General features: G+C 39.9%; 2 protein-coding genes across 8 annotated transcripts in view; one reads left to right on the plus strand and one right to left on the minus strand.

Moving 5' to 3' along the window:
- CCP110 (centriolar coiled-coil protein 110) overlaps positions 1–8514 on the minus strand; it is a 26231-nt gene extending 17717 nt beyond the window's left edge. For 3 of the 4 annotated variants that reach the window (XM_036076048.2, XM_078074762.1, XM_036076043.2), the window contains exons 1-3: positions 8309–8514; positions 6335–6480; positions 3963–4118 (exon numbers count right to left, since the gene is read on the minus strand). In XM_036076048.2, coding sequence (XP_035931941.2) covers positions 3963–4103 — 141 coding nt within the window. In that variant the 5' untranslated portion in view covers positions 4104–4118; positions 6335–6480; positions 8309–8514. The remainder of the gene's footprint in view (positions 1–3962; positions 4119–6334; positions 6481–8308) is intronic. The other variant, XM_036076046.2, reaches the window with a different exon arrangement.
- A 1464-nt stretch (positions 8515–9978) lies between these two features.
- The window catches only part of GDE1 (glycerophosphodiester phosphodiesterase 1), a 35437-nt gene continuing 22048 nt past the window's right edge, over positions 9979–23367 (plus strand). Inside the window, exons 1-2 of one of the 4 annotated variants that reach the window (XM_078074763.1) lie at positions 9979–10419; positions 19952–20127. In XM_078074763.1, the coding sequence (XP_077930889.1) occupies positions 10159–10419; positions 19952–20127 (437 nt within the window). In that variant the 5' untranslated portion in view covers positions 9979–10158. The remainder of the gene's footprint in view (positions 10420–19951; positions 20128–23367) is intronic. The other 3 variants (XM_036076052.2, XM_036076051.2, XM_036076053.2) reach the window with 3 other exon arrangements.

The following is a 23367-nucleotide window of genomic DNA, read 5'->3' on the forward strand; positions in this document are numbered from 1 at the left end:
AGAACTTAAGAGCTGTGCATTCTACTGCTGTAAATTATTCTCAACTGAATAAAAAAGTTAAAAAGAAAAAACCTGTTCAATTATCAAATGCTCTAAAATGAGAGGTAAAATAAGTCCTTTTGGCCACTGCTGAGCTTTTCATTTGGCAGTATCTTACTCCACAAGGTCAGATTCTTCAATTTCTAATCTTCTAATCAGTGTACGTTTTACCTCATTGCTATTTCAAGAAACTGTCTAAAGGATTAATGATAAAAGAAAGAGATAATGTTTTATTTTCCTACAAAATCAGAACACATTTGGTCCCAGTTCATTGTACTTTCTATTAAAAATATAACTTACCTAAAAAATTGAAGTTTCTAAGCATTACATCTTTTTAGTGAATTTAAATCTTAATTATTAAGTTCTAAGAGGCTTAGTCACTGCATTAAGGAGTCAAGACTTATTTTAGACTAATGTAAAGGCAAAACATATCATAAAAAATTATTCCAAAATTACACTACTCATCTATCACATACAACATAAAATCATGGATTAAGGTCCATAAGCATCAGATTTTGCGTATAAATCAGTAACTGATGGAGTCATAGACCCTAAACAACAAGGCTCAGATATTTTGGTCCATATTAAACTAACAAGCAATATGTTATCAAGTAGCTGATAAAAATGTTTTAAAAAATTGTTTTTAAAGATTTTATTTATTTATTTGTCAGAGAGAGAGCAAGAGCACAAGCAGGGGGAGCGGCAGGCAGAGGGAGAGGGAGAAGCAGGCTCCCCGCTGAGCAGGGAGCTTGACGTGGGGCTCGATCCCAGGACCCTGGGATCATGACCTGAGCCGCAGGCAGACGCTTAACCGACGGAGCCACCCAGGTGGCCCTGTTTTAAAATTTTTATTTGCATGGTACCAAAGAATCATTCCACAATTTACTTGCTAATCAAAAAGGGGAAAATGTATACTTTGAAGAGTTATGTGGCAGTCACCACTTGTAAAAGCGAGTGTTCCAACTAAATATCACGAATAGAGGGACAAACAGATTACGTAACTTCTAACTTAACTTCATATGGAGCACAGGACATCAGCTCCAAAGAATTCCTGTTGGAAATGTTTAACCTGACTCTGATCAAACTTGTACTTTTTTTCTAATCAAACTTTTAGACTTAATTTCCAGTTTATATGAATTACAGGGACTAGAGGACAAGTAAAATATCACCACCGAGAAAGAATTAGACAAATCCAAAATAAGGCATTTTCTATAAGATAACTGGTCTGGTTTCCTTAAAAATTCACTATCAGGGCGCCCATAGCTCAGTCGTTAGGCATCTGCCTTCGGCTCTGGTCATGATCCCTCTCCCTTCTCCCTCTCCCACTCCCCCTGCTTGTGTTCCCTCTCTCGCCGTGTCTCTCTCTGTCAAATACATAAATAAAATCTTTAAAAAAAAAAAAAGAAAAATATAAATTCACTATCATTACAAAAAAAAAAAAAATTGGGGGACGCCTAGCTGGCTGAGTCAGTCTCGGGGTTGTAAGTTCAAGCCCCATGTTGGGTGTAGAGATTACTTAAAAATAAAATCTTTTAAAAAAAATTTTTTGAGAGGTAGAAGAGCTGTTCTAGACCAAAACAGATTTTAAAAACATAACAAGCTAATGCTATTTGTGAACCTGACTGGATCCAGATTAGAAAAAAAAATAGTTATAATACACATTTTGAGCACAAATGCAGAAATCTAAATATGAACCAAATATTAGATGTTATTAAAATTATTACCAATTTTCTTAAAGTGTGATAATGGGTTTTATGTAGGAGGATATCCTTATTTTTAGAATATGTATATCAAAATATTTAAGGGAGAAGTATTATGTATCCACAATTTTCAAATGGCTCAGCAATAAAACAAAAACAGTATGTATGTATGTATACACACACACACACATATATATAAAATTATAAACACGATAAAGCAAAGACGACAAAAATGTTCAAAATTGTTGAATCTAGATGGTACATATATGGGTGGTCAAGGTACTACCCTATTTTTCTGTATGTTTGAAAATTTTATTACAAAAAGTTGGCAGAAAATATTGATCTTTAAACTCCTGTTATACATTTTTTTACTGTTCCTTTCAATTATATTAATTTTCTGATTTGAAATAAAGTCACATTTTAAAAACATCAATCAGTATGAAAGAATTTATAATGAAAAGAGTGTCTTCCGGGCGCCTGGGTGGCTCAGTCAGTTAAGCGGCTGCCTTCGGCTCAGGTCAGGATCCCAGAGTCCTGGGATCGAGCCCCACATCGGGCTCCTTCCTCAGCGGGGAGCCTGCCTCTTCCTCTCCCTCTGCCTGCCACTCCCCCTGCTTGTGCTCTCCCTCTCTCTATCTCTATCAAATAAATAAATAAAATCTTTAAAAAAAAAAAAAAAAAAAGAGTGTCTTCCTTCTCATCCTGTACTCCTTTATCCTTCCTCAGAGAAAGAAATATTCTTATATAAAAATCCAAATAGTTAACATATATATATATGAGTACCTCCTATGATCCAAGTAGTGTTCTAAGCATTTTACATGTATTAGATCATTTAATCCTCAAAACAACCCTGTGAAGTAGGGGCACCTGGGTGGCTCAGTCGTTAAGCGTCTGCCTTCTGCTCAGGTCATGATCCCAGGGTTCTGGGATCAAGCCCCGCATCGGGCTCCCCGCTCAGCGGAAAGCCTGCTTCTCCCTCTCCCACTACCCCTATGTTCCTTCTCTCACGTTGTCTCTGTCAAGTAAATAAATAAAACCTTAAAAAAAAAACAACAACCCTGTGAAGTAGATACTATTTTTATCCTCATTTAATAAATAAATGGACCTGTAAGTTCGCACAGCAGGTAAGTAGCAGAGTAATGATTTATTTTTTAAAAATTTTATTTATTTATTTGAGAGAGAGAGAGAGAGCGAGAGAAAGCATGAGCAAGGGCAGGGAGAGGGAGAAGCAGGCTCCCCGCTGAGCACGGAACCCGACGCAGGACTCTATCCCAGGACCCTAAGATCGGGACCTGAGCCAAAGGCAGACCCTTAATCGACGAAGCCACCCAGGTGCCCCAAAAGTAATGATTTAAACCAAAACCAGAAGGCTCCAGAATCAGGCTTTTAACCACTATTCTACCCTGCTCCTGACAGCATGATGTGTGCAGTGATTTACAATAGACTGTGCAGAACCTTCCATGCCTGCACATTTAGGTGTATTGTACTCGTTTTAATGGCATGAATGAGATCCTATAAAATGGACCACGGTCTGTTAAATTAGTTTACCATTGATGGACATTTAAGTTGTTTGTTAATCTTTTGCTATTTTAAACAATGCTACTGCATAACCTGTATGTACTTCCTCTGGCACACAGATGAGTATAAGTCTAAGATATTCCCAAAAATGGAATTGCTAAGTTAAAGTTATATATACTTTAAAATTCTGATAAACACTACCAAAATAGTCTCCAAAAAATAAAGTCAAGTGCTCCTCTCAGCAAAAATGCAGTACAAGCTCCTTTTCCTCACAACCTAAGGAACACTAGGTCTTACTGGATCTTTGCCAATCAAGTAGATTAAAAAAATGCTAGCTCATTCGTATTTCGTTAATTATGAATAAGAGGCATTTTTTCAATATTTATAAGCCTTCTTTTGTTTTTCTGTAAACTACTTTAGTGATTCACTATAGAAAAAAAGATTATTTAAAAATCAAAGAATGTTTGGGGTGCCTGGGTGGCTCAGTCGTTAAGCGTCTGCCTTCGGCTCAGGTCATGATCCCAGGGTCCTGGGATCGAGCCCCGCATCGGGCTCCCTGCTCGGCAGGAAGCCTGCTTCTCCCTCTCCCACTCCCCCTGCTTGTGTTCCCTCTCTCACTGTGTCTTTCTCTGACAAATAAATAAATAAAATCTTTAAAAAAAAATTAAAAAATAAATAAATAAATAAAAATCAAAGAATGTTTACCAGCGGAGAAAGCACAGCCACTCCATGGAAGCGAATAAGTGAGATGCTTTCAGACTGGACAGGTAGAAAGCTCTCTGTGGATAGTGATGCCTCTTGGATTCTGGCAAGACTATTCTCACAGAACTTCTCATACTCCTCCATCTTCCCACAGTTACACTATAAGAGAGAAAAATGTCATTTTTAATATGGTGAAAAAAACAGATCTTAATTATTTGGCAAATTTTATTGAGCACTGAAATATTTCTAGAATTCACAATTCCTAAAATTGGCTTTCCCAGAATTTTTTTTTTTTTTTACTGATAAAGAGCTAATTCTTTTTTTTTTTTTTAAGGTTTTATTTATTTATTTGACAGAGAGAGACACAGCGAGAGAGGGAATACAAGCAGTGGGAGTGGGAGAGGGAGAAGCTGGCCTCCCACAGAGCAGGGAGCCTGATGCGGGGCTCGATCCCAGGACCTGGAATCATGACCTGAGCCAAAGGCAGACGCTTAACGATTGAGCCACCCAGGCGCCCCTGATGAACAGCTAATTCTTAAGTATAGGTAAGCACCTCAAGATCCTACTCAGTTAAGCCTTGCTTCATATAGTAAATATGTCTAAACATATGTATATAAACCAATCTTTAAATATGACTTGTTTAAAAAAAGTACTAAGAACTCACCGGTGAAAAATTCTTAAAGGAAAAAAAGTTCTATACCACTTTACTAACTTTAGATTATAAAATAGAATATTGTATTTTCCTTAGCAGGACTTACCTACACAAGAAAAACTAAATCATACAAAAGTGGAAATGCTTTTTTAGCCAAAAAAAAAAGATAAAAAGGCTATTTACATAAAAGAGGATATTTACTTTTAAAAATTATTTTGTTATCATGGAGTTCAAAGTCTATTATTTTCATATCTCAAAAATATACTTTAACTCCCTTGTCACAAACCAAATCAGCCAGAGGTGGAAACAGAATATCTATTGGCTCTCATAATTCTATTTCATTGTCAAAAATTGGAACCACCACCAAACTACTTCAAACAATCAGCCCAGTAATTTCACAATTTCTGGAAAATTGTGATGGTGGCTATAAAAATTCAAGGTAATCAGGAAGGATTAGCCAGCATGTTCATTCATTTAGCTAGTGTTAAATATTTGATTGCCTGTTTCCATAGCATTATGTCTGGCTTTGTTTCCTTTAAACAAGCAAGGGAAAGTAAAAAGAGAGACATCATCAGACTCATCAACAGCAAGGTTATGAACTGTGAAAACAGAAAAACTAATACAATAATGTTCCCTTAAGTGTTCATTTTCAAACAATTAATTAACAAAGAAGGGGGGGCAGAAAAATTCAACTAATGATGGGGGATATGCAGAGATGAAATAAGATGGAGTAGGATACTGTCTTAAGCTTCAAGGCACTTAAAAATTCAGTACATTAAAGGGTCAGGGACAAATTACAGCACAACTAGAAATGAAGAAAAAGCTTCTTATGATTTGATTACGAAAAAAATAAGATATATTGCTAATTTTGACCAATTGGTAGTCTTATCAACAACACTTCTTCCTACCATCCCATCAATTCTAATTATTTCTATATTTGATTTATGCAAAGTGTGAGTTTAATTTCAAAGAAATGGATCTCTAGAGTGTAAATGAGATTGTTTTGCAAATCTATATTCATAAAACAAGCAAAAGTAAAAAAACAAACAAAACACAACACCTTCCTACATGACAATCATAGGAAGGCCTCATTTTTGAGTCTGGATTTCAACCCCCATTATGCTGTCTTAACAACCAAAATATGCAGAAGCTAAAATGTATGAGAAATTCAAATGATCCCATTTCTACTAAAATACTCAAAAATACTTTTTAACACAACCCCTGCACCCAGCATTACAGGAACGTAAATAGATTACTCATACAATGAAAGAAATATACTTTCTATGGATACCCAAGCAAAGCATGAAATTCTATTTTAAAGGTCTGGGAAATGTAAGGAATAAATAAAATATTCTTATGGCAAGTTTTATTTTTTTTCCAACAACATCATATAGATATGCTTCATTGCTTTGGAAAGTTAAATTCACATCTCTTCAAAAGACCTGTATGTCATGCATATTACAGATGTACAGTAACAGATTATTATCACAGCATAACTATGGCATATAATAGTGCATTAAATATCCATATACAAGTGCTAATATGGTTGATTACGGAAATTACCAAATGATCCTAGAGCATGACTGAATTTTTCCTATCCTTCAGTCTCAACTTGGATGTCCCCCTCCTCAGGCCATCCCTGATGATCCCATCTACATTAACCCTACATCAGTCACTATCACATCACATTGCCCCGCTGTTTCCCAATTTTCACAGCACTTACCACTATCTGAAATTATCTTGTTTATTTCCTTGGGTTTTGTCTGTCTTCCTCCACCAAAACGTAAGCTCCATAAGCACAGGTACCTTTGCAGTCTTGCTCACCACTGAATCCCCATTACACAGAACAGCGTCAGCACACAGAAGGCACTTGATAAAAGTATTGAATAAATCAATTAGGGTAATCAGCTCAAACAATAAACCAGGAGGAAAAAAGAGAGCGGACTATATAGCAAAGAAGCTAGCAAGGAAGAATGGAATTTAGAGAATGGTAGTTTCATGGATGACCCTATTCTCTGAAGAAACTGGTACCTCTAAACTGCAAAGGCAATCATTTAAAAAACGAGCATAATTGGGCACCTGTGTGGCTCAGGTGGTTAAGCACTGGACTCTTGATTTTGGCTCAGGTCATGATCTCAGGGTGGTTGTGAGATCCAGCACCTCCCCAGGCTCTGCACTGGGTGTGGAGCCTGCTTGGGGCTCTCTCTCTCCCTCTCCACTGCCCTTCCCCCTTTCTCTGTCTCTGTCACTCTCTCTCCCTCTCTAAAAAAAAAAAAAGAGCATCGTATCCTATATGACTAAGCAGGAGGGCACTTCGTTTCTCACACCACAATTATCTGTCAGCAGAGTTTTTTTTGAATGGAGCCTTGACTACAATGCCACTCCAACCACAAATCTACTGACCCATATTTTACCATCAGGCATTACTGGATTACTGGTCCACTTGAATTAATAATTTGTCAGCTGTATCAAGTTCAGGCATGCCTTGTCTTCTCCATTTATACCATGACCCTTCACCAAATGAGCCTCTGCAAACCCCATAGATTCATCCTTCTGCTACCTACTCCTCACCAGTGTCCTACCAGAAATATCACTAAAGGGAATGGTAAAAGTAATATATAACAGATCTTGCCTTGATTTCAAATCCTAGCTGGTTGTTTATCCCTAAGTGCTCCCAAAGACATAATCTTTTTGTATACTCCATAAAGGGAAGGTTCCTTATCCAGGCACATACTAGCTGTGTGTTCTTGGCAATTTATTTACCATCTCTATGCCTCAATTTCCTCATACGTAATGCATGGATAATCAGAGTATCTGTCTCAAGAACTCAATTAACTAATACATGTATGGCAATTAGCATAATGCAGGACATGCAGAAAGCATCAATAAATGGGGACTGCCTTTATTATTAAGAGGATGATGATTATGATTTTTATCACGAGATTATGAATTCCTGGAGGGCAGTGACAGTGCTTGGTTCCTGGTAGGATTCAAATGTAATTTTAAAACATGGAAAGGGGGACATCCTCCTCATTTCGTTGTTTCCAGACCCCTCCTCATCAATCTCTAGGCGCCTTCCACTTGCCTAAATTGGGGGTAGGGAACTGGGATTACAACCAGATAGAAGCAGAATGGGAATCACCTCGCAGCATCAGGGGCAATCAAGAGAACTTGCTTTATTAGCCTCAAGCTTATTCCCCTGAGTCTCAAAGGCGGAACAAACAGCATTCCTAGCTGGAGCCTTTGGTTGTGGTAACCGGCTTTCAGAATGGCCAGGGCACACCCTGAGGATAACTCCCTCGCCAGCATCTTGGGAGAAGAAAAACGGTCCAGTTTTATCAACAGGAGGTGATTCCCCGGCTCTGTCCCGAGATTATTTGCCAGGGACCCTCTGCCTTAACCCCGGCGCCCCACGCCCACCTCCCCCAGCTCCTCTGCTAAGGCTCCATCCCGAGGGCCCACCAGGCAGCGCCAGCATCCGAGCATCACCTCCGCGCCGAGCGTCGCTGGTCCCCGGGCACCTGTCTCCTCACACCCGGCGCCTTTCTCTGGGCTCGAAGACCGGGAGCCCAGCCTCTGCGTTCGGGTTCCGTACAGAGCTCACCCTCAGCATTCAGGGAGCCAATTTCGCCTCCCCCGGTGGCCTCGCAGCGGGGACCCACTGAGGATCTGTCTAGCCCCCGCCTTATGCACACACCTGATCTCCCACGGACTGGTCACGCTTTTTTCCCCTCGCCCCGGGCCTAGTCAGGAAGCAAACAGCTCAATTTATACTGACAGAGCGCAGCTCGGCCCGGCGCCTCCTTCTCCTTCTCCTCCCCGCCATATTACGGGTCTCTGGCGGCAACGCGGGATCCTGGCAACGGCCGCCGCCGCCGCCACAGCCCGGACTCCACCTCTTCGGGCGGCACTTCCGGTGGTTGCTTCCGGGGCCGTTGGAACGGTTGGGCCTCCAAAAAACTACAATCCCCGAGGTGCATTGCGCACCCGGGTAAGCGCCCTGGCCGGGTACTTGCGCCCTGGCGCAATACTTGCGGGAAGCGCGATGCACGCTGGGAAACGTAGTCTTTACTGCAAACTAGCGCCTCTAAAATTATAATTTATTACAATGTGAAGGCTCTTCAGGTCTGAAGCCCCCTGAAGTGTTCCTTGAAATTGCTACTTTTTACTTATCTGTAAAAAGATAACCTCTTTCTTTGTGGTCGTTGGAAAACATACAACGATCACCACATTTTTTTCTCCGTAAATAAAAAATTGATGAATCCTAGATATCAACTCTAAGCCTCAAGACATCCCTACCCTTTTGCAAATCAGTGGGAAAACACGTCCAAGAAAGAAAGGTAACAGGTTCAAGATGGAACAAAAAGCCCCGAATGTTTTACCAAAGTTTCCTATCTAAACGTGTTACTAGTTTTCCAAAATATGTAGCTGCCCCTTCCCGTTTCCTAACTCGATTTAACCTTCTGTCTTTCTTGCTGAAAGTTCTTCCCGTGCCTATTTTTGCACATGGGGAATGAGTTTTTAAAGTGCCTATCACACACCAAAAAAAAGTGCCTATCACAAGTGTAGTTATGAAGAACAACTGAGATAAATTTCTTGCAGAGTGCCTGGTACAAAAGCCTCACTATTAGCCCTTAGTAGGAGGAAAACTGGCTTAAAACTGGGATGGCTTGATGTCAGTCTTGTCTGTCATTAATTGCTCAATTCACTTCACTGTTCCTGGCCTCAGTTTCCTCATCCATAAAATGAGGGAATCATTAAAATCCCTTCCAGCTTTAAAGTATGATTGTGCCTCTTTTGCTATGCTCTTTCATTCCCTCAGAATATGAAAAATCCTTCTAGAGTCGACCGAATTCAGTCTCCTGAGATAATACTTACCCACTGAGACTGTTGTGAGAATAAATGAGATAACGCATAAACACTTGCTAGCACAGAACCTAGAACTTGGTAAGCGCTCCACATTTGTGAGCTGTACTCCCTAAGCACTATTATTTCCTCCCACGAGAATGTAAACCCCAGGAGAGCAGAGACCCTGTTGGTCCTGTACACTCGTGTATCTTGAGCGCCTGGATTGCTGTTTGCACATCTTGAATTGAATAAATACAGCAGTCTAAACGTCCTGCCCCTGCACGGTTCCCTGGGCAGTTTCCTCAAGGGTAAAATCAGGAGGCACTAAGATGCCTTCCAGCCATACAACCGTGCGACCGCTCTTGTATTCCACCCCCTTCTGGAGTCTGAAAAACCTTGGTTGAAGTCCCGACCCCAGAATAATCCAAAGCTATTTTGGAACGTGAGCCTAGAGCCTGAGCCCACTTCCGTTGCCATGGCAGCGGCTCCGCCCCCGAGCCCTGCAGATCCCCCGCCCTGATTGGCTGGACGCCCGGCTCCCTCTCCGGATGCGGCCGCTGCCGCCATTGTGCGGCGCTGGTACCCCAAGAGGGTTCTCTCTGTGGCGAGTGTCTTGGGCTTTCGCCCTCGCTTCTCGCTCTCTTGTCCGGGGAGCCCGGCGGGTCCGGGACTCCCGTCCGTGCCGGTGCGGGCGCCGGCATGTGGCTGTGGGAGGAACAGGGGGGCCTCCTGGGCCCCTTCTCCTTCCTGCTGCTGCTGCTGCTGCTGGTAACGCGTAGTCCGTTCAATGCCTGCCTCTTCACCGGCAGCCTCTACCTCTTGCTGCGCCTCTTCAGCTTTGAGCCTGTGCCCTCCCGCAGGGCCTTGCAGGTGCTCAAGCCCCGGGACCGCGTTTCCGCTATCGCCCACCGCGGCGGCAGCCACGACGCGCCCGAGAACACGCTGGCGGCCATTCGGCAGGTGAGTCCCCCACGCCTCGCGCCCCTCCGCACCCCCTGGGAGGTTGGACTTCTGCTTGACCTTCCGAAGGTTCTCCAGTATTCTCATGATAGGCTTCCCAGTTCCCCATTCGTCCAGAAGGAATATATCCAAGTGGCCCTCGATCCCTCTGAAGTCAGAAATCTCCCAACTTATTTATAGAACACAGCAAATACCTACATATTTGCTATATGCCAGGCACTGAGGATACAGTCATAAACAAGACAGAAAGGGTCCCTGCTTTCACAGAGCGTGCATTGGAATGTGGGAAATCGGCCTTATTAAACAAGTAAACACATAGATGAGATACTTTAAGAGAACGAAAAGTGTAATGAAGAAATAGGGTAACGGGACAAGGAATGACTGGGAGGAGGACTTAACGCTCTTTTAGATAGAGTAGTCAGAGAAATCCCCTCGCAAGACATGACTTGAACTGAAACTGGGATTATGAGAAGGAGCCAGCCTTGAATCTGGGAGAAAGGTGTTCCAGGAAAAGAGAAGAGCAAGTGCAAAATCCGGAGGTGGAAATGATGTTGGAATGTTCAGGTAACAGAATAGATACTAGTAGTTGAGTTTATTGTAAACGGATCACATTCACAGAAGTTGTGTTTACTTGTCCTCCAAACTATCCAGGTCATCTTCTTATCATCTTTTTCTCCAAACACACAGTTCATGCCAGACAACCCTGGCAGCTGGACTCCTGATAAATTTCTGCCTCTCTTTTTCACAAGGCTGTCCTAAGACTCTTGCTCCCTCCAAGCTCCTGGCAGTCTCCTGACTTCATAATAATGATAGTTTGCATAGTATGAGAGATTTTCAGTTGTATAGGCACTTTTGCATCTGTGGAAATACATCTGATCCTCACATTTCTTTGAGACATTATTTTAACATTGAATGGGTAGGAAAACTGACTCAAATACTTGCAGCTCCTAGAATTCAGGGTTCCAAGCCCTAGGGCTCTTTGTCAGAGATTAGACTGTGTTCCAGGATATAAAAACTTGGACTCACTGTCCAGCTAGACACAGACAGTATTACATAATGAGCAAGTTACTTAAGTTGTCTTTGTCCCAGTCAGAGTCCTGAGTAGGTAGGGTGTGGAAGCAAGGCACCCTAGGGCACCTCTCTTCATTTTAGCCCCACCCCGACCTCAGTTTCCCTATCTGTAAAATGGGAATGATATTGGTATCCAACTAATAGGTTGTGATTCAATGAGGTAGTCCACAGAAAGTGCTTGGCCTATGATAAGACCTCCACAAATGGAAGCTCTTTGGACCAATAATCTAAAGATGGCTTCATTTTTAAAAAATCATTTCAGGATAAAGGTAAAAAATTTAAGTCTGAAGAAGGAAGGGAGTGAGGAAGGCAGCTGTTAATTTGTGGAGGACAGCTGACTCTGTTTGTAAATCAAGTTAGACTTCTCTTTTTTTTCTTTTTTTTAAAGATTTTATTTATTTATTTGAGAGAGAGTGAGCACACACGACCCAGGAGAGGGGCAGAGGGAGAGAGACAAGCAGACTCCCCTCTAAGTGTGGAACCCTACGTGGGGCCCTGTCCCAGAACCCTGAGATCGTGACCTGAGCTGAAGTCAGATGCTTAACTGACTGAGCCACCCAGGCACCCCAAATTAGACTTCTCTTGCATGCTTCTTTCCCCTTCGTTCTTTTTTTTTTTTTTTAAAGATTTGATTTCTTTGACAGAGAGAGACACAGTGAGAGAGGGAACACAAGCAGGGGGAGTGGGAGAGGGAGAAGCAGGCTCCCCGCTGAGCAGGAAGCCTGATGCGGGGCTCGATCCCAGGACCCTGGGATTATGACCCGAGCCGAAGGCAGATGCTCAACGACTGAGCCACCCAGGTGCCCCCTCCTTCGTTCTTTGTGGTGTTTTTGTTTTTGTTTTAAGTTTATTTTTTTTGGTAATCTCTACACCCATCGTGGGACTTGAACTCACAACCCTGAGATCAAGTCACATGCTCTACTGACTGAGCCAGCCAAGCGCCCCAATATCTGTATATTTATTTTTAAATAGAAAGCTAGAAAAGCTTCTCTGTCTCCCTTCCATCACAATAAACCAAGGGGAGGGGTGCCTGGCTGGCTCAGTTGGAAGAGCATGCAACTCTTGTTCTCAGGGCTGTGAGTTCAAGCCCCGCGATGGGTGTAGAGATTACCTGAAAGTAAAATCTCAATAAATAAATAAATAAATAGAAATATAAAGATGGTGAAGAATGTATTTTACATTCTAACTTAAATTCAGATAGGTCAGGTGAAGTAATGTAGCTACACAGGAGAATGGTCATGAAAAGAAAGATACTTATAGGGAAAAAAGTACATAGTTGTCATTGACTTCCATTTCACCTTACGTTTATGTAAGTTGCCTTAAAGCATAACTCAGTGTTAATTGAACACAGAAGGCATTCCTAAGTGTTTATCAATGATGTGGTTTGGCCAGGAACATGATTGACTGAATATGAATCATATTAAATGAGGAAATATGTATTTGAAATACACATACACATACAGTGTTTCATATCCTGTTGTGTTGCAAGGGAATTAAAGTTAATTTCCGTTCATGTCTTGTATGTTTAGGTTGTTCATGTCTTTAATATATGTAATAAGATAAACATTGTGCCAAGTTCCTGGTCTTAAGAGGAAATGATATGATAATTCCGCTCATTCCAATATAAGGTTATTATGGATTAACTTTTTAGCTATAACAGAATTTAGCTGCTGAATACAAACTGCAGAATACAAGGTCGCATCCTCCCCTTGACTTCAAAAGGAATATGTAGCTTATTTCCATCAAAGTATGTTTTTTGTCCTATTCTTGCTCCCTTTGTGTGTTTGCAGCTCATAATTCATATTCTTAAACATTTTACTATGTAAATAATCAGGAAAGACATTCTGAGAATGGTAGAATTTCTGATAGATTATAAAGTAGATACAGAAGGAAAAACTTGAGAGAGGTGAAATGGATGGATTCCAAAAAACAGATAACATGACAGTGACAGAAGAATTAAATTGTACCTACAGTCCATTCTCCACCTAGGAGCCAGAGTGCAGCTTTAGAAGTATAAATCAGATTATATACTGCCCTTATTTAAAATCCTCCAGTGGGAATTCTTAATCTCAGGAAACAAACTGAGGGTTGCTGGAGTGGGGGGTGGGGTGGGAGGGATGGGGTGGCTGGGTGATAGACACTGGGGAGGGTATGTGCTACGGTGAGCACTGTGAATTGTGTAAGACTGTTGAATCACAGACCTGTACCTCTGAAACAAATAATACATTATATGTTAAAAAAAAAAAAAAAAGGAAGATAGGAAGGGAAAAATGAAGCGGGGGATATCAGAGGGGGAGACGAACCCACGAGAGACTATGGACTCTGAGAAACAAACTGAGGGTTCTAGAGGGGAGGGGGGGTGGGGGGATGGGTTAGCCTGGTGATGGGTATTAAAGAGGGCACGTATTGAATGGAGCATTGGGTGTTATACGCAAACAATGAATCATGGAACACTACATCAAAAACTAATGATGTAATGTATGCTGATTAACATAACCTAATAAAATAAAATAAAATAAAATCCTCCAGTGGTTCTCTATTGGAATTAAATAAAATGCAAACACATTCTATCTTATACCCTTCTCAAAACCCCTGCTCCTGTTCCAACCACCCTGGGTGCTTGTTAGGACACTTTTGGCTTCATGTAATAGAGACTCAGACTTCACATATCTCAAACAATATGGGATGCCTGGGTGGCTCAGTTGGTTAAGTGTCTGCCTTCGGCTCAGGTCATGATCCCGGAGTCGGAGGATCGAGTCCCGCATCAGGCTCCCTGCTCTGCGGGAAGCCTGCTTCTCCCTCTCCCTCTGCTACTCCCCTGCTTGTGCCTCTCTCTCTCTAATAAATAAATAAAAATCTTTTAAAAAAACCACAAATATCTCAAACAATAAGGAGACTTAATATCTCACATAACAAGAATGTGGGAGAGAGGTGACTTGCAGGTTGGTTTTTGGGTTTTTGTGTTGTTTGTTTTTAGATTTTATTTATTTATTTGACAGAGAGAGAGCACAAGCAGGGGGAGCGGCAGGCAGAGGGAGATGCAGACTCCCCGCTGAGCAGGGAGCCTGATGCAGGACTCGATCCCAGGACCCCGGGATCATGACCTGAGCTGAAGGCAGACGCTTAACCGAATGCGCCACCCAGGCGCCCCCAGGATGGTTTATTTAGCTGTTCAGTTTATACTCATGGAGGACTCGGGTTCTGTTGCGCTCCCTGCTCTGCCACCTGCAGCATATTTACTAGCCCTCGTTGTAGTTGCCCCGTGGCCATTGCAGCCCCGGGCATCACATTCTTGAACATCACCATCCAGTCTCAATCCCTCTTCCATATGCCTTTCCCAGAGGTCTCCATCACATACACACAGAGGGATTGGAAATAGTTCACTTACTCTGAACATAAGAGAAAGCTGAACAATGGGGCAAGAACAGGTCTCTACCAGCGGGGAAGAAGAAGGGGAATAGATTTGGGTAGACAGTCAACACTCTGTGGCTCCATCCTATGTTGTGGTCTTTGTATTATACTTGCTCTTTCTTCTGCTTGGGAAACTCTTCCCCTGGATCTTCATATGGTTAGCTCCCTTAATCATTAAGGTCTCAGCTCACATGTCATATTCTTAGAGAGGCCTTCCTTGACTGCCTTGTCTAGTGACCCCCACTGGCCTTAACCTTCACATTACCCTTTATTTTCTTTTTCAAAACATTTATCACTATCATAATTTACATGTAACATGTTTGTAATCTGTTTCTCCCTAGTGAAATATAAGATCCATGATCCTTTTCTTTCTTGTTCACCACTCTCTCCTCACTGCTTAGAACATTGCCTGATATCTAGTAGGCACTCGATAAGTATTTGTTGGAAGGATTGTGATGTACTAATAGCCAATAAACGCACAAGAAAAGATATTCAACATTATCAGTCATCAGGGAAATGGAAATCAAACCCACAATGGAATTCCCCTTAGGGTAGCTATAAACAGAAAGACAATAACAGGTATTGACGAGGATGTGGAGAAATTGGAACTTTCATACACTGCTGGTGGGAAAAACTGTCTGGCAGTTCCTTAAAAGGTTAAACACAGAGTTACCATTCGATCCAGCAATAACACTCCTAGATATATACATATATCTAAAAGAATTGAAAACATACATCATGCAAAAACTTGTACAGAAATGTTCATAGCATTATTAATAGCCAAAAATGGAAACAACAGAAATATCCATCAGCTGATGAATGGATAAGTAAAATGTGATATATCCATACAATAGAATAGTATTCAGCAAGAAAAAGGAATGAAGTCCTGGTACATGTTACAACATGAATGAACCTTAGAAACATGCTAAGTGAAAGAAAAAAAGCCAGTCACAGAAGACTGCATATTATATAATTCTATTAAATAAAATGTCCAGAATGAGCAAATCCATAGAGATAGAAGTAGATTAGTAGTTGCCAGGAATGGGGACTGACTGCTAACGGACATAAGATTTCTTTTAGAGGTGATGAAAATATTCTAAAAGTGATTGTGTTGGTGGTTGCTGAGCTCTGTGAATTTAATTTTTAAAAAACCAGGAGTGCCTGGGTGGCTCAGTTGGTTAAGCATCTGCCTTCAGCTCAGGTCATGATCCCAGCGTCCTGGGATTGGTCCCCGCATCAGGCTCCGTGCTCAGCAGGAGCTTCTCCCTCTCCCTCTGCCTGCCTGCCTGCCTATCTGCTTACTTGTGATCTCTCTCTCTCTCTGTCAAACAAACAAACAAATAAATCTTTAAAAAAACAAAACAAAACAAAAACCATTGAATTGTACACTTTAAACGTGAATTACATGGTATGTGAATAGTCTCAAAGCTAAAAAGAAGATGTGATTCTGAACTTCGTCAGATTGAAAAATCTCTACCAAAAAACATTGTGCCATTCTGTGTTCTAATAGTGGAATCTATGGTTTTCTTCATTGTCAGTAAACACAAATTAAGTTCTTTCTGTGTATGAAGTTATAGTATAAGGTTGGATATTTAAAAGATACTTTTCAGTGAAACATTTAAAAAGCCATGTAAATATAACAAATTTGTTAAAGCAAATACTTTTTAAATCAATTTTATCAAAGTATAATTTACATCAATAAAAGGCAGACATTTTCAGTGTACAGTTTGATGAGTTTTGATAAATATATATACCTGGGTAACCATCACCTTAATCCATTTCTGTCACCCCAGAAAGTTCCTTTGTGCTCTTTGGAGTTAACCCCCCACTCACACCTCTGCCCCAAGGCAAGCATTGATACTACACTGTGCTATTCTATTACTAAACTATTAGTATAGTTTTTAGGGCGCCTGGGTGGCTCAGTTGTTAAGCATCTGCCTTCGGCTCAGGTCATGATCCCGGGGTCCTGGGATTGAGCCCCGCATTGGGCTCCCTGCTCTGCCGGGAGCCTGCTTTTCCCTCTCCCTCTGCTTGCCTCTCTGCCTACTTGTGCTCTCCCTATCTCTCTCTTTGTCAAATAAATAAATAAAATCTTTAAATAAAATACACTATTAGTATAGTTTTTAAATAAATTTTTTCATTTTTAATAAAATTTTAATAAAATTACAATATTTTTATAAACCAGTTTATGTGAGATTTGTATGTTTAGAAGAAAAAATACTATTATAAGGAATTTCTCGAAATTAAAAGATGAATGTGAATTGTATACTAATATGTGAATTTAATACAGGAGTTTATCTTTTTGTCTCTATAACTGGAATAACAAAAGTATCGGTAAAGAAAGTTGAGTGCAGTCATTAGAAGATATGGTCTGAGAAACTAATATGGTGGTTCTTTTATAAAGCTTTTGCTTGGGGCCTTAATAAACTACTCAGAAAAGACAAATAAATGAACTCATTAGTTCTAGTAATCTTGCTAAAATTTAGTGTCTTACCACTGTTATTTTTTGTGTTGTAACCAAATAGAGACGGCCCTACTGGATACAAATATAATTGAACCAATTATAGTGCTGGCCTCAGGGAATAAGGATAACATTTGTGTTACAGTGAGAGAGATGCACTGTGAATACTGAAAATGTGATCTTGTTTTATGTCTTAAATGATACAACCCATGTTAATTTACCAGTGCGTCCTTCTGTCTTTAACTTAGAAAAGATACCTTTTAATCTTATAAAAAGATTAATATAACTTAACCAGTGTAAGATGTGAGCACTATTGTAATGACTTTTTCACTGAGATGGGTTTTTTTGAATCATAAGAGCTTATGCTGAGTGCCAACTTTGAGCCAGGCACCAAGCTTGGTAATTTAAATGCATTATTTCCAAGTCCTTACGTCTCTTAAGATCATTAGAGAAGTATCATCTTTTTTTTTAAGATTTTATTTAGAGAGAGCATGTGTGTGTGCACACATTAAGAAAGGGAGAAGAGCAGAGGGAGAGGGAGAGAGAGAATCTCAAGCAGACTCTGTTCTGAGGGCAGAACCTCACACAGAGCTTGATCCACAACCCTGAGGTCATGACCTGAGCTGAAATCAGGAGTTGGTCAGAGTTGGTCGCTTAACCAACTGAGCCACCCAGACGCCCCGAAAAGTATCATGTTAAAAATGATGAAACTGAACCTAGAGTATGATAAGTAACTAGATGATACAGCCAGTGAGTGATGGATTTGGGGTTCTTAGAGGAGGAAATCTTGGTCATAATATGAAAATCAAACTTTGAAGCTTAGAAGAAAATAGAGTTGTATTGTATCTTTATAAATGGGGATAGGGAAGGATTTAAATAAAAGAGAATAATCTATGCCCATAAAGGACATGATTGATAAATTCGACTGTATTAAAATTAAAAATGTGTTAAAAAGAACACAATAAATAACAATGGCTAACAATTATTGAATGCCTGCTGTGCATTAGTACAGAGCTGTATGCTGTTCCCAGGTACTTGGGTACTTAAGTGTGTAGCAAATATATGAAGACCTTATAAGGGAATGACACAGGAATGATGCTCATCAACTGTAAGATGGAGAGGAAGGGGGAGAAATCTCCCTGTGTCTGTAGTGTCAGTAGTAAACATACAGTGCTTAAGAGTACAGCCTCTACCACGTCGTAGTTTGTACAACCCAGAGCCAGTTTCTTAATTTCTGTTTCCTCATCTGAAAATGAGAATCTTAATACTACCTAAGGGTGGTGGGAATCAAATGAGTTAATATATTTAAAGCATTTAGAATAGTGCCTGATTATATAGAAAAGGCTCAGTAAATAGTAACTATTATGTGTTTTAGGGCAGCAAGAGATTGAAGCAAATGTGGCAAAATGTTAACATCTGTTAAGTCTTTTTTGCTATACACTGCTGTGTGTGTTTGCCTAATTAAAATTTTTTTAAATTTAAAATCTTGATCATAATGAGCATTTCATGTCTTCATTGTGACAAAGAAGCCAAGGAAGCAAACGTTGGGTCGTGTGTCTCAGAGGAACATGCTCAAGTTCTCTTTTTAGATAAATTCCAGTATACCTTATCGTGTTTACCAGCTTGTTGGCCAACAGCCAGTGCTGCTTATATAAACAAAATGTAGTGTCCCCTAGAAGCAGGCTTGGTGTTCCTGTTACAGAGGGTGGAGTTAAACCAACAAAAACCTGACTCCTTGTTTATGCCAAAGTGGTGCATATACAGCTAATCAACAAACACTGGGGAATCATCAGAGATGCTGTACCAAACGGAGTGTAGTAATCAGTGAAATTTGTCTAAATATTTGTAATTGTAAGCCACTAATGGCCCATAGAGTTAAAGCAACCAGAGAAAACTTAAGTTCCAGAAATTTCCCCATATACTACTGTGAGAATTGGAAGAGTGGGAAATTTTTTTTTTTTTTAAGATTTTATTTATTTATGGGGCGCCTGGGTGGCTCAGTCGTTAAGCATCTGCCTTCGGCTCAGGTCATGATCCCAGGGTCCTGAGATCGAGCCCCGCACCGGGCTCCCTGCTCAGCAGGGAGCCTGCTTCTCCCTCTCCCACCCCACCCCCCGCCCCCGCTTGTGTTCCCTCTATCGCTGTCTCTCTCTCTGTGTCAAATAAATAAAAATCTTAAAAAAAAAAAGATTTTTTATTTATTTGAGAGAGTGAGAGAGCGATCACGAGCAGGGGGGAAGGGTAGAGGGAGAAGCAGACTCCCCACTGAGCAGGGAACCTGATGCAGGACACAATCCCAGGACCCTGGGATCATGACCTGAGCTGAAGGCAGACGCTTAACCGACTGAGCCACCCAGGTGCCCAAGACTGGGGAATTTAAAGTGTTTGAGGAATCCCTAAGTGTGCAAGTTGAAGTAAGGTTATCGGGAAAAGTAGAAACTGGGTGGGTTGCTATTTGGTATAAGAAGGAGAAGAAATCAGTAAGAGACACCGTCCACTTAGCTAGCACTGTTGGTCATCTTGAGCATGTAGATTGTAAAGTGACATCTGTGGCCACTTGTCATTAATATTGTTCATGTTTTTGTTAAGGCAGCTAAGAATGGAGCAACAGGTGTGGAGTTGGACATTGAGTTTACTTCTGACGGGATTCCTGTCTTAATGCACGATAACACAGTCGATAGGACGACTGATGGCACTGGTCGATTGTGTGATTTGACATTTGAACAAATTAGGAAGCTTAATCCTGCAGCAAACCACAGGTTAAGGTAAGTGGTTCATTGTCACTTAAACGTACCTTTCATCTTCTGTTGGGGATCACAGAAAGACACTGGCACCTTCTAAAGACACTGGCATCTTCTGCTCCAGGGGAATTATTGTTTTGTGTTTTGTTTTGAACTACATACAGGTTTACCAAGTAATGAGCAGGGTGCCAGGAACAACTGAAATATGTTTTTCATCTTTTCCCACTGTGGCCAGATTTGGCCTGGGAATTATTCTCAAGACAATACACTGTCTAGTCACTAACATTAGTAACATTAGAGAGTTACTTTGTACTATCCTATAAATTTTATATATAAGAGATTTATAGATATATCTGTATCTCAGAATTAGTCCTATAAGATACTCCACAAGAAAAGAGTTTTATGATCAACTAAGATCAAGCACTATACTCTAGATGTTCCCTTTAGGGATAAACAGTCCACATCAATCAGTTATTACCTTTAATGTTTCTCAAAGATGTATGACTACAAACCCCACACCATTCCCACCATAAACAGCTATAAACATGTTGGAATGAGTATACTGGGTAATATACTTTGGAATATGATTATCTAAATCCCTCTCTTCTTTGTAATACTGAAAAATGTATGCTCACTGTTACTCATGTTGTATCATTCTCTCAACAATGATCAATACTCTTTGAGTATTAAGTATTTGACCTAGTGGTCATGTTATAGTCCTCCCTAAAAGATGATTCAGACTTTATTTTCCTAGGATCCCAAAAGAAAAGTCAACCAAAGGAAATTATACTTTAATCTAGAAAGAGTATTGGTAACACTTGAAAGTTCTGAGTGCAAGCTGCTGGAATTGCTCTTTGCAATATTCAGATATTTCATTGTTCTGTTACCTGCGAGGGAAAGGCTAGTTTTAATATTACAGTGACATTGCAGCTAAGAGGTCAGCTTCAAAGTCAACAATTAAAGCAAAAAATGCTCAGGGTCATCGTCACCCATAAAATCCTTTAAGAAGGCATGATATTGTGAATAGATCATCCAGGCAGAAAATCAGTAATGAAATTGTCTTTGAACGACACATTAGATCAGATGGGCATGACAGATATATACAGAACATAACATCCAAAAACAAGAGAGTATATATTCTTTCAAGTGCACATGGAGCATTCTCCAGGATAGATCACATGTTAGGCCACAAAACAAGTCTCAATAAATTTAAAAAGACTGAAATCATATCATGCATCTTTTCTGACCACAGCGGTATAAAGCTAGCAATCACTCACAAGAAAAAGCTGGAAAAAAACCACAAACACACAGAGGCTAAATGACATGCTACTAAACAACCAATGAGTCAACAAAGAAATCAAAGAAGAAATTTTTAAAAATGTATGGAGACAGATGAGAATACAATAGTCCAAAATCTTTGGGATACAACAAAAGCAGTTCTAAAAGGGAATTTATAGCAATACAGGCCTATCTCAAACAATCAAACCTTACACCCAAAGAACTAGGAAAAGAAAAGCCCAAGGTAAGTAAAAGGAAATAATAAAGATCAGTGCAGAAATAAATGAACTAGAGACTAAAAAAAAACAATAGAAAAGATCAATGAAACCAAAAGCTGATTCTTTGAAAAGATAAACAAAACTGATAAACTTTTAGCCAGGCTCATCAAAAATTACCTGTAATGATTCTGGAAATCTGTGGAGGAGAGAAACCACCGTATGAAATGTTGGAGTCTATCATGTAAGCTGCTACCCTTAAATAAAATCCAAACTCTGGATTCTGTTCAATGTCTAAAATTACAAGGGGCCATTAACTTTAGTAAAAAAGACCATTGGCTTTGCTAAATTCTTCATGATCATATTCCATAATTTTATAAAGTTTCCAAGTTAAAGAAGTTGAATGATTTGGCGGGGGGGGGCACCTTTTACAGAAGTTTTACAATCACCTTTGAGGCATTGCTATAAGTCTTGATTTGCTAATTGACTTTTGTATGTTAATAGGCTTGAACCTATTAATACACACATTAAGTAATACCTTAATTTGTTTTAGTACTTTCATTTAGTGGAACTACAGCAGAGCATATATAAAAAACTATTCATTCCCTCATTAATACACCTAAATAAACATTCACTTTTCCTTATACTCCAGTGCGTTTTAAAGAAAGGAGTATGTGAAAAATTTTAAACACATAAAAAACCTCTAGAAAGAGAAGGAAAATCAAATGAGAACCATCCTCTGGGTAACTGCTGCCCGTTACTGTGTTACACTGCATCATTCTACCTAGGTTTTTTTGTTTGTTTGTTTTTTACTACTTCTAATCTGTATTGAAAAATAGACATGAAGAACTAATTAAACACCTCTCTCATTTTAAAAGAAAAAAGTGCAATGTGGGTGTCAGTATGCCATCTTAATGTCTTTAACATAGCCAGTCTTTGTCCTCCAATTGGAACTCATTGCATTTTCTTTGTTTGAACACCAGGTGAAGTCACTGGCTTGTGTTTATGGACCATGTTGTAGGAAAAATAGGTATTTTCTCTAGAATTATCTTCAACGTGGTTAGATGCTCATCCTGAGTGTGGGCCATAGAAACTAAGACTGGCCAAGGGAATAGCAAAGTCAGTGTCTCACCTCTCACTCCCAAAGAGTAGTCATTGAATAGAATGGCTGGCAGAATTGCCTGTACTGTTCAAATTATCTTTATCTTTTTTTATACCAAGATATTACACTTGAAATTATATAGTTGAGTAAGTATAAGTTAAGTCATATAGAATGAAATTTCATTATGTGAGAAAAGCTGATTTCTTATAAATTGGGCACTTAACATTCCTTTTCTTTATCAGAGAATTATGTATAAACATTTATTTTGAACAGTTGCACTTAAGTGCACAACAATACAGTGAACAGATTTATGTATTCCTAGGAATTTCTCCTGCATAAGGTTCTATTAGGGCAATTACAGTCTTAAATTTAAGTCTCAAGTTCTCCAGAAGTACTCTGCCTTTTGGTGAGTAGAGTTCCTAATTATATTATAAATCTAGTGATTTCCTAAAAATTAAGTGGTTTTGTTGTTGTTGCTGTTCTTTGGTCAAGGATATCTGATCTGGTTCAAGGACATTAAGTAAATTATCCTTAGACTTCAGTATGCTTAAAGAAAGGAAGTTAGGGAAAACACTCTTTCCTGTTGGTTGGGAGACATTTGTCAAACGTCTGTTCACTAAACTTTTATCTTTTTTCTCTTTCCTGCAATATACTATTCCTTTTCCCTCT

This window comes from Halichoerus grypus, chromosome 6 (genome assembly GCF_964656455.1).
Source record: "Halichoerus grypus chromosome 6, mHalGry1.hap1.1, whole genome shotgun sequence".
Classification (NCBI taxonomy): domain Eukaryota; kingdom Metazoa; phylum Chordata; class Mammalia; order Carnivora; family Phocidae; genus Halichoerus; species Halichoerus grypus.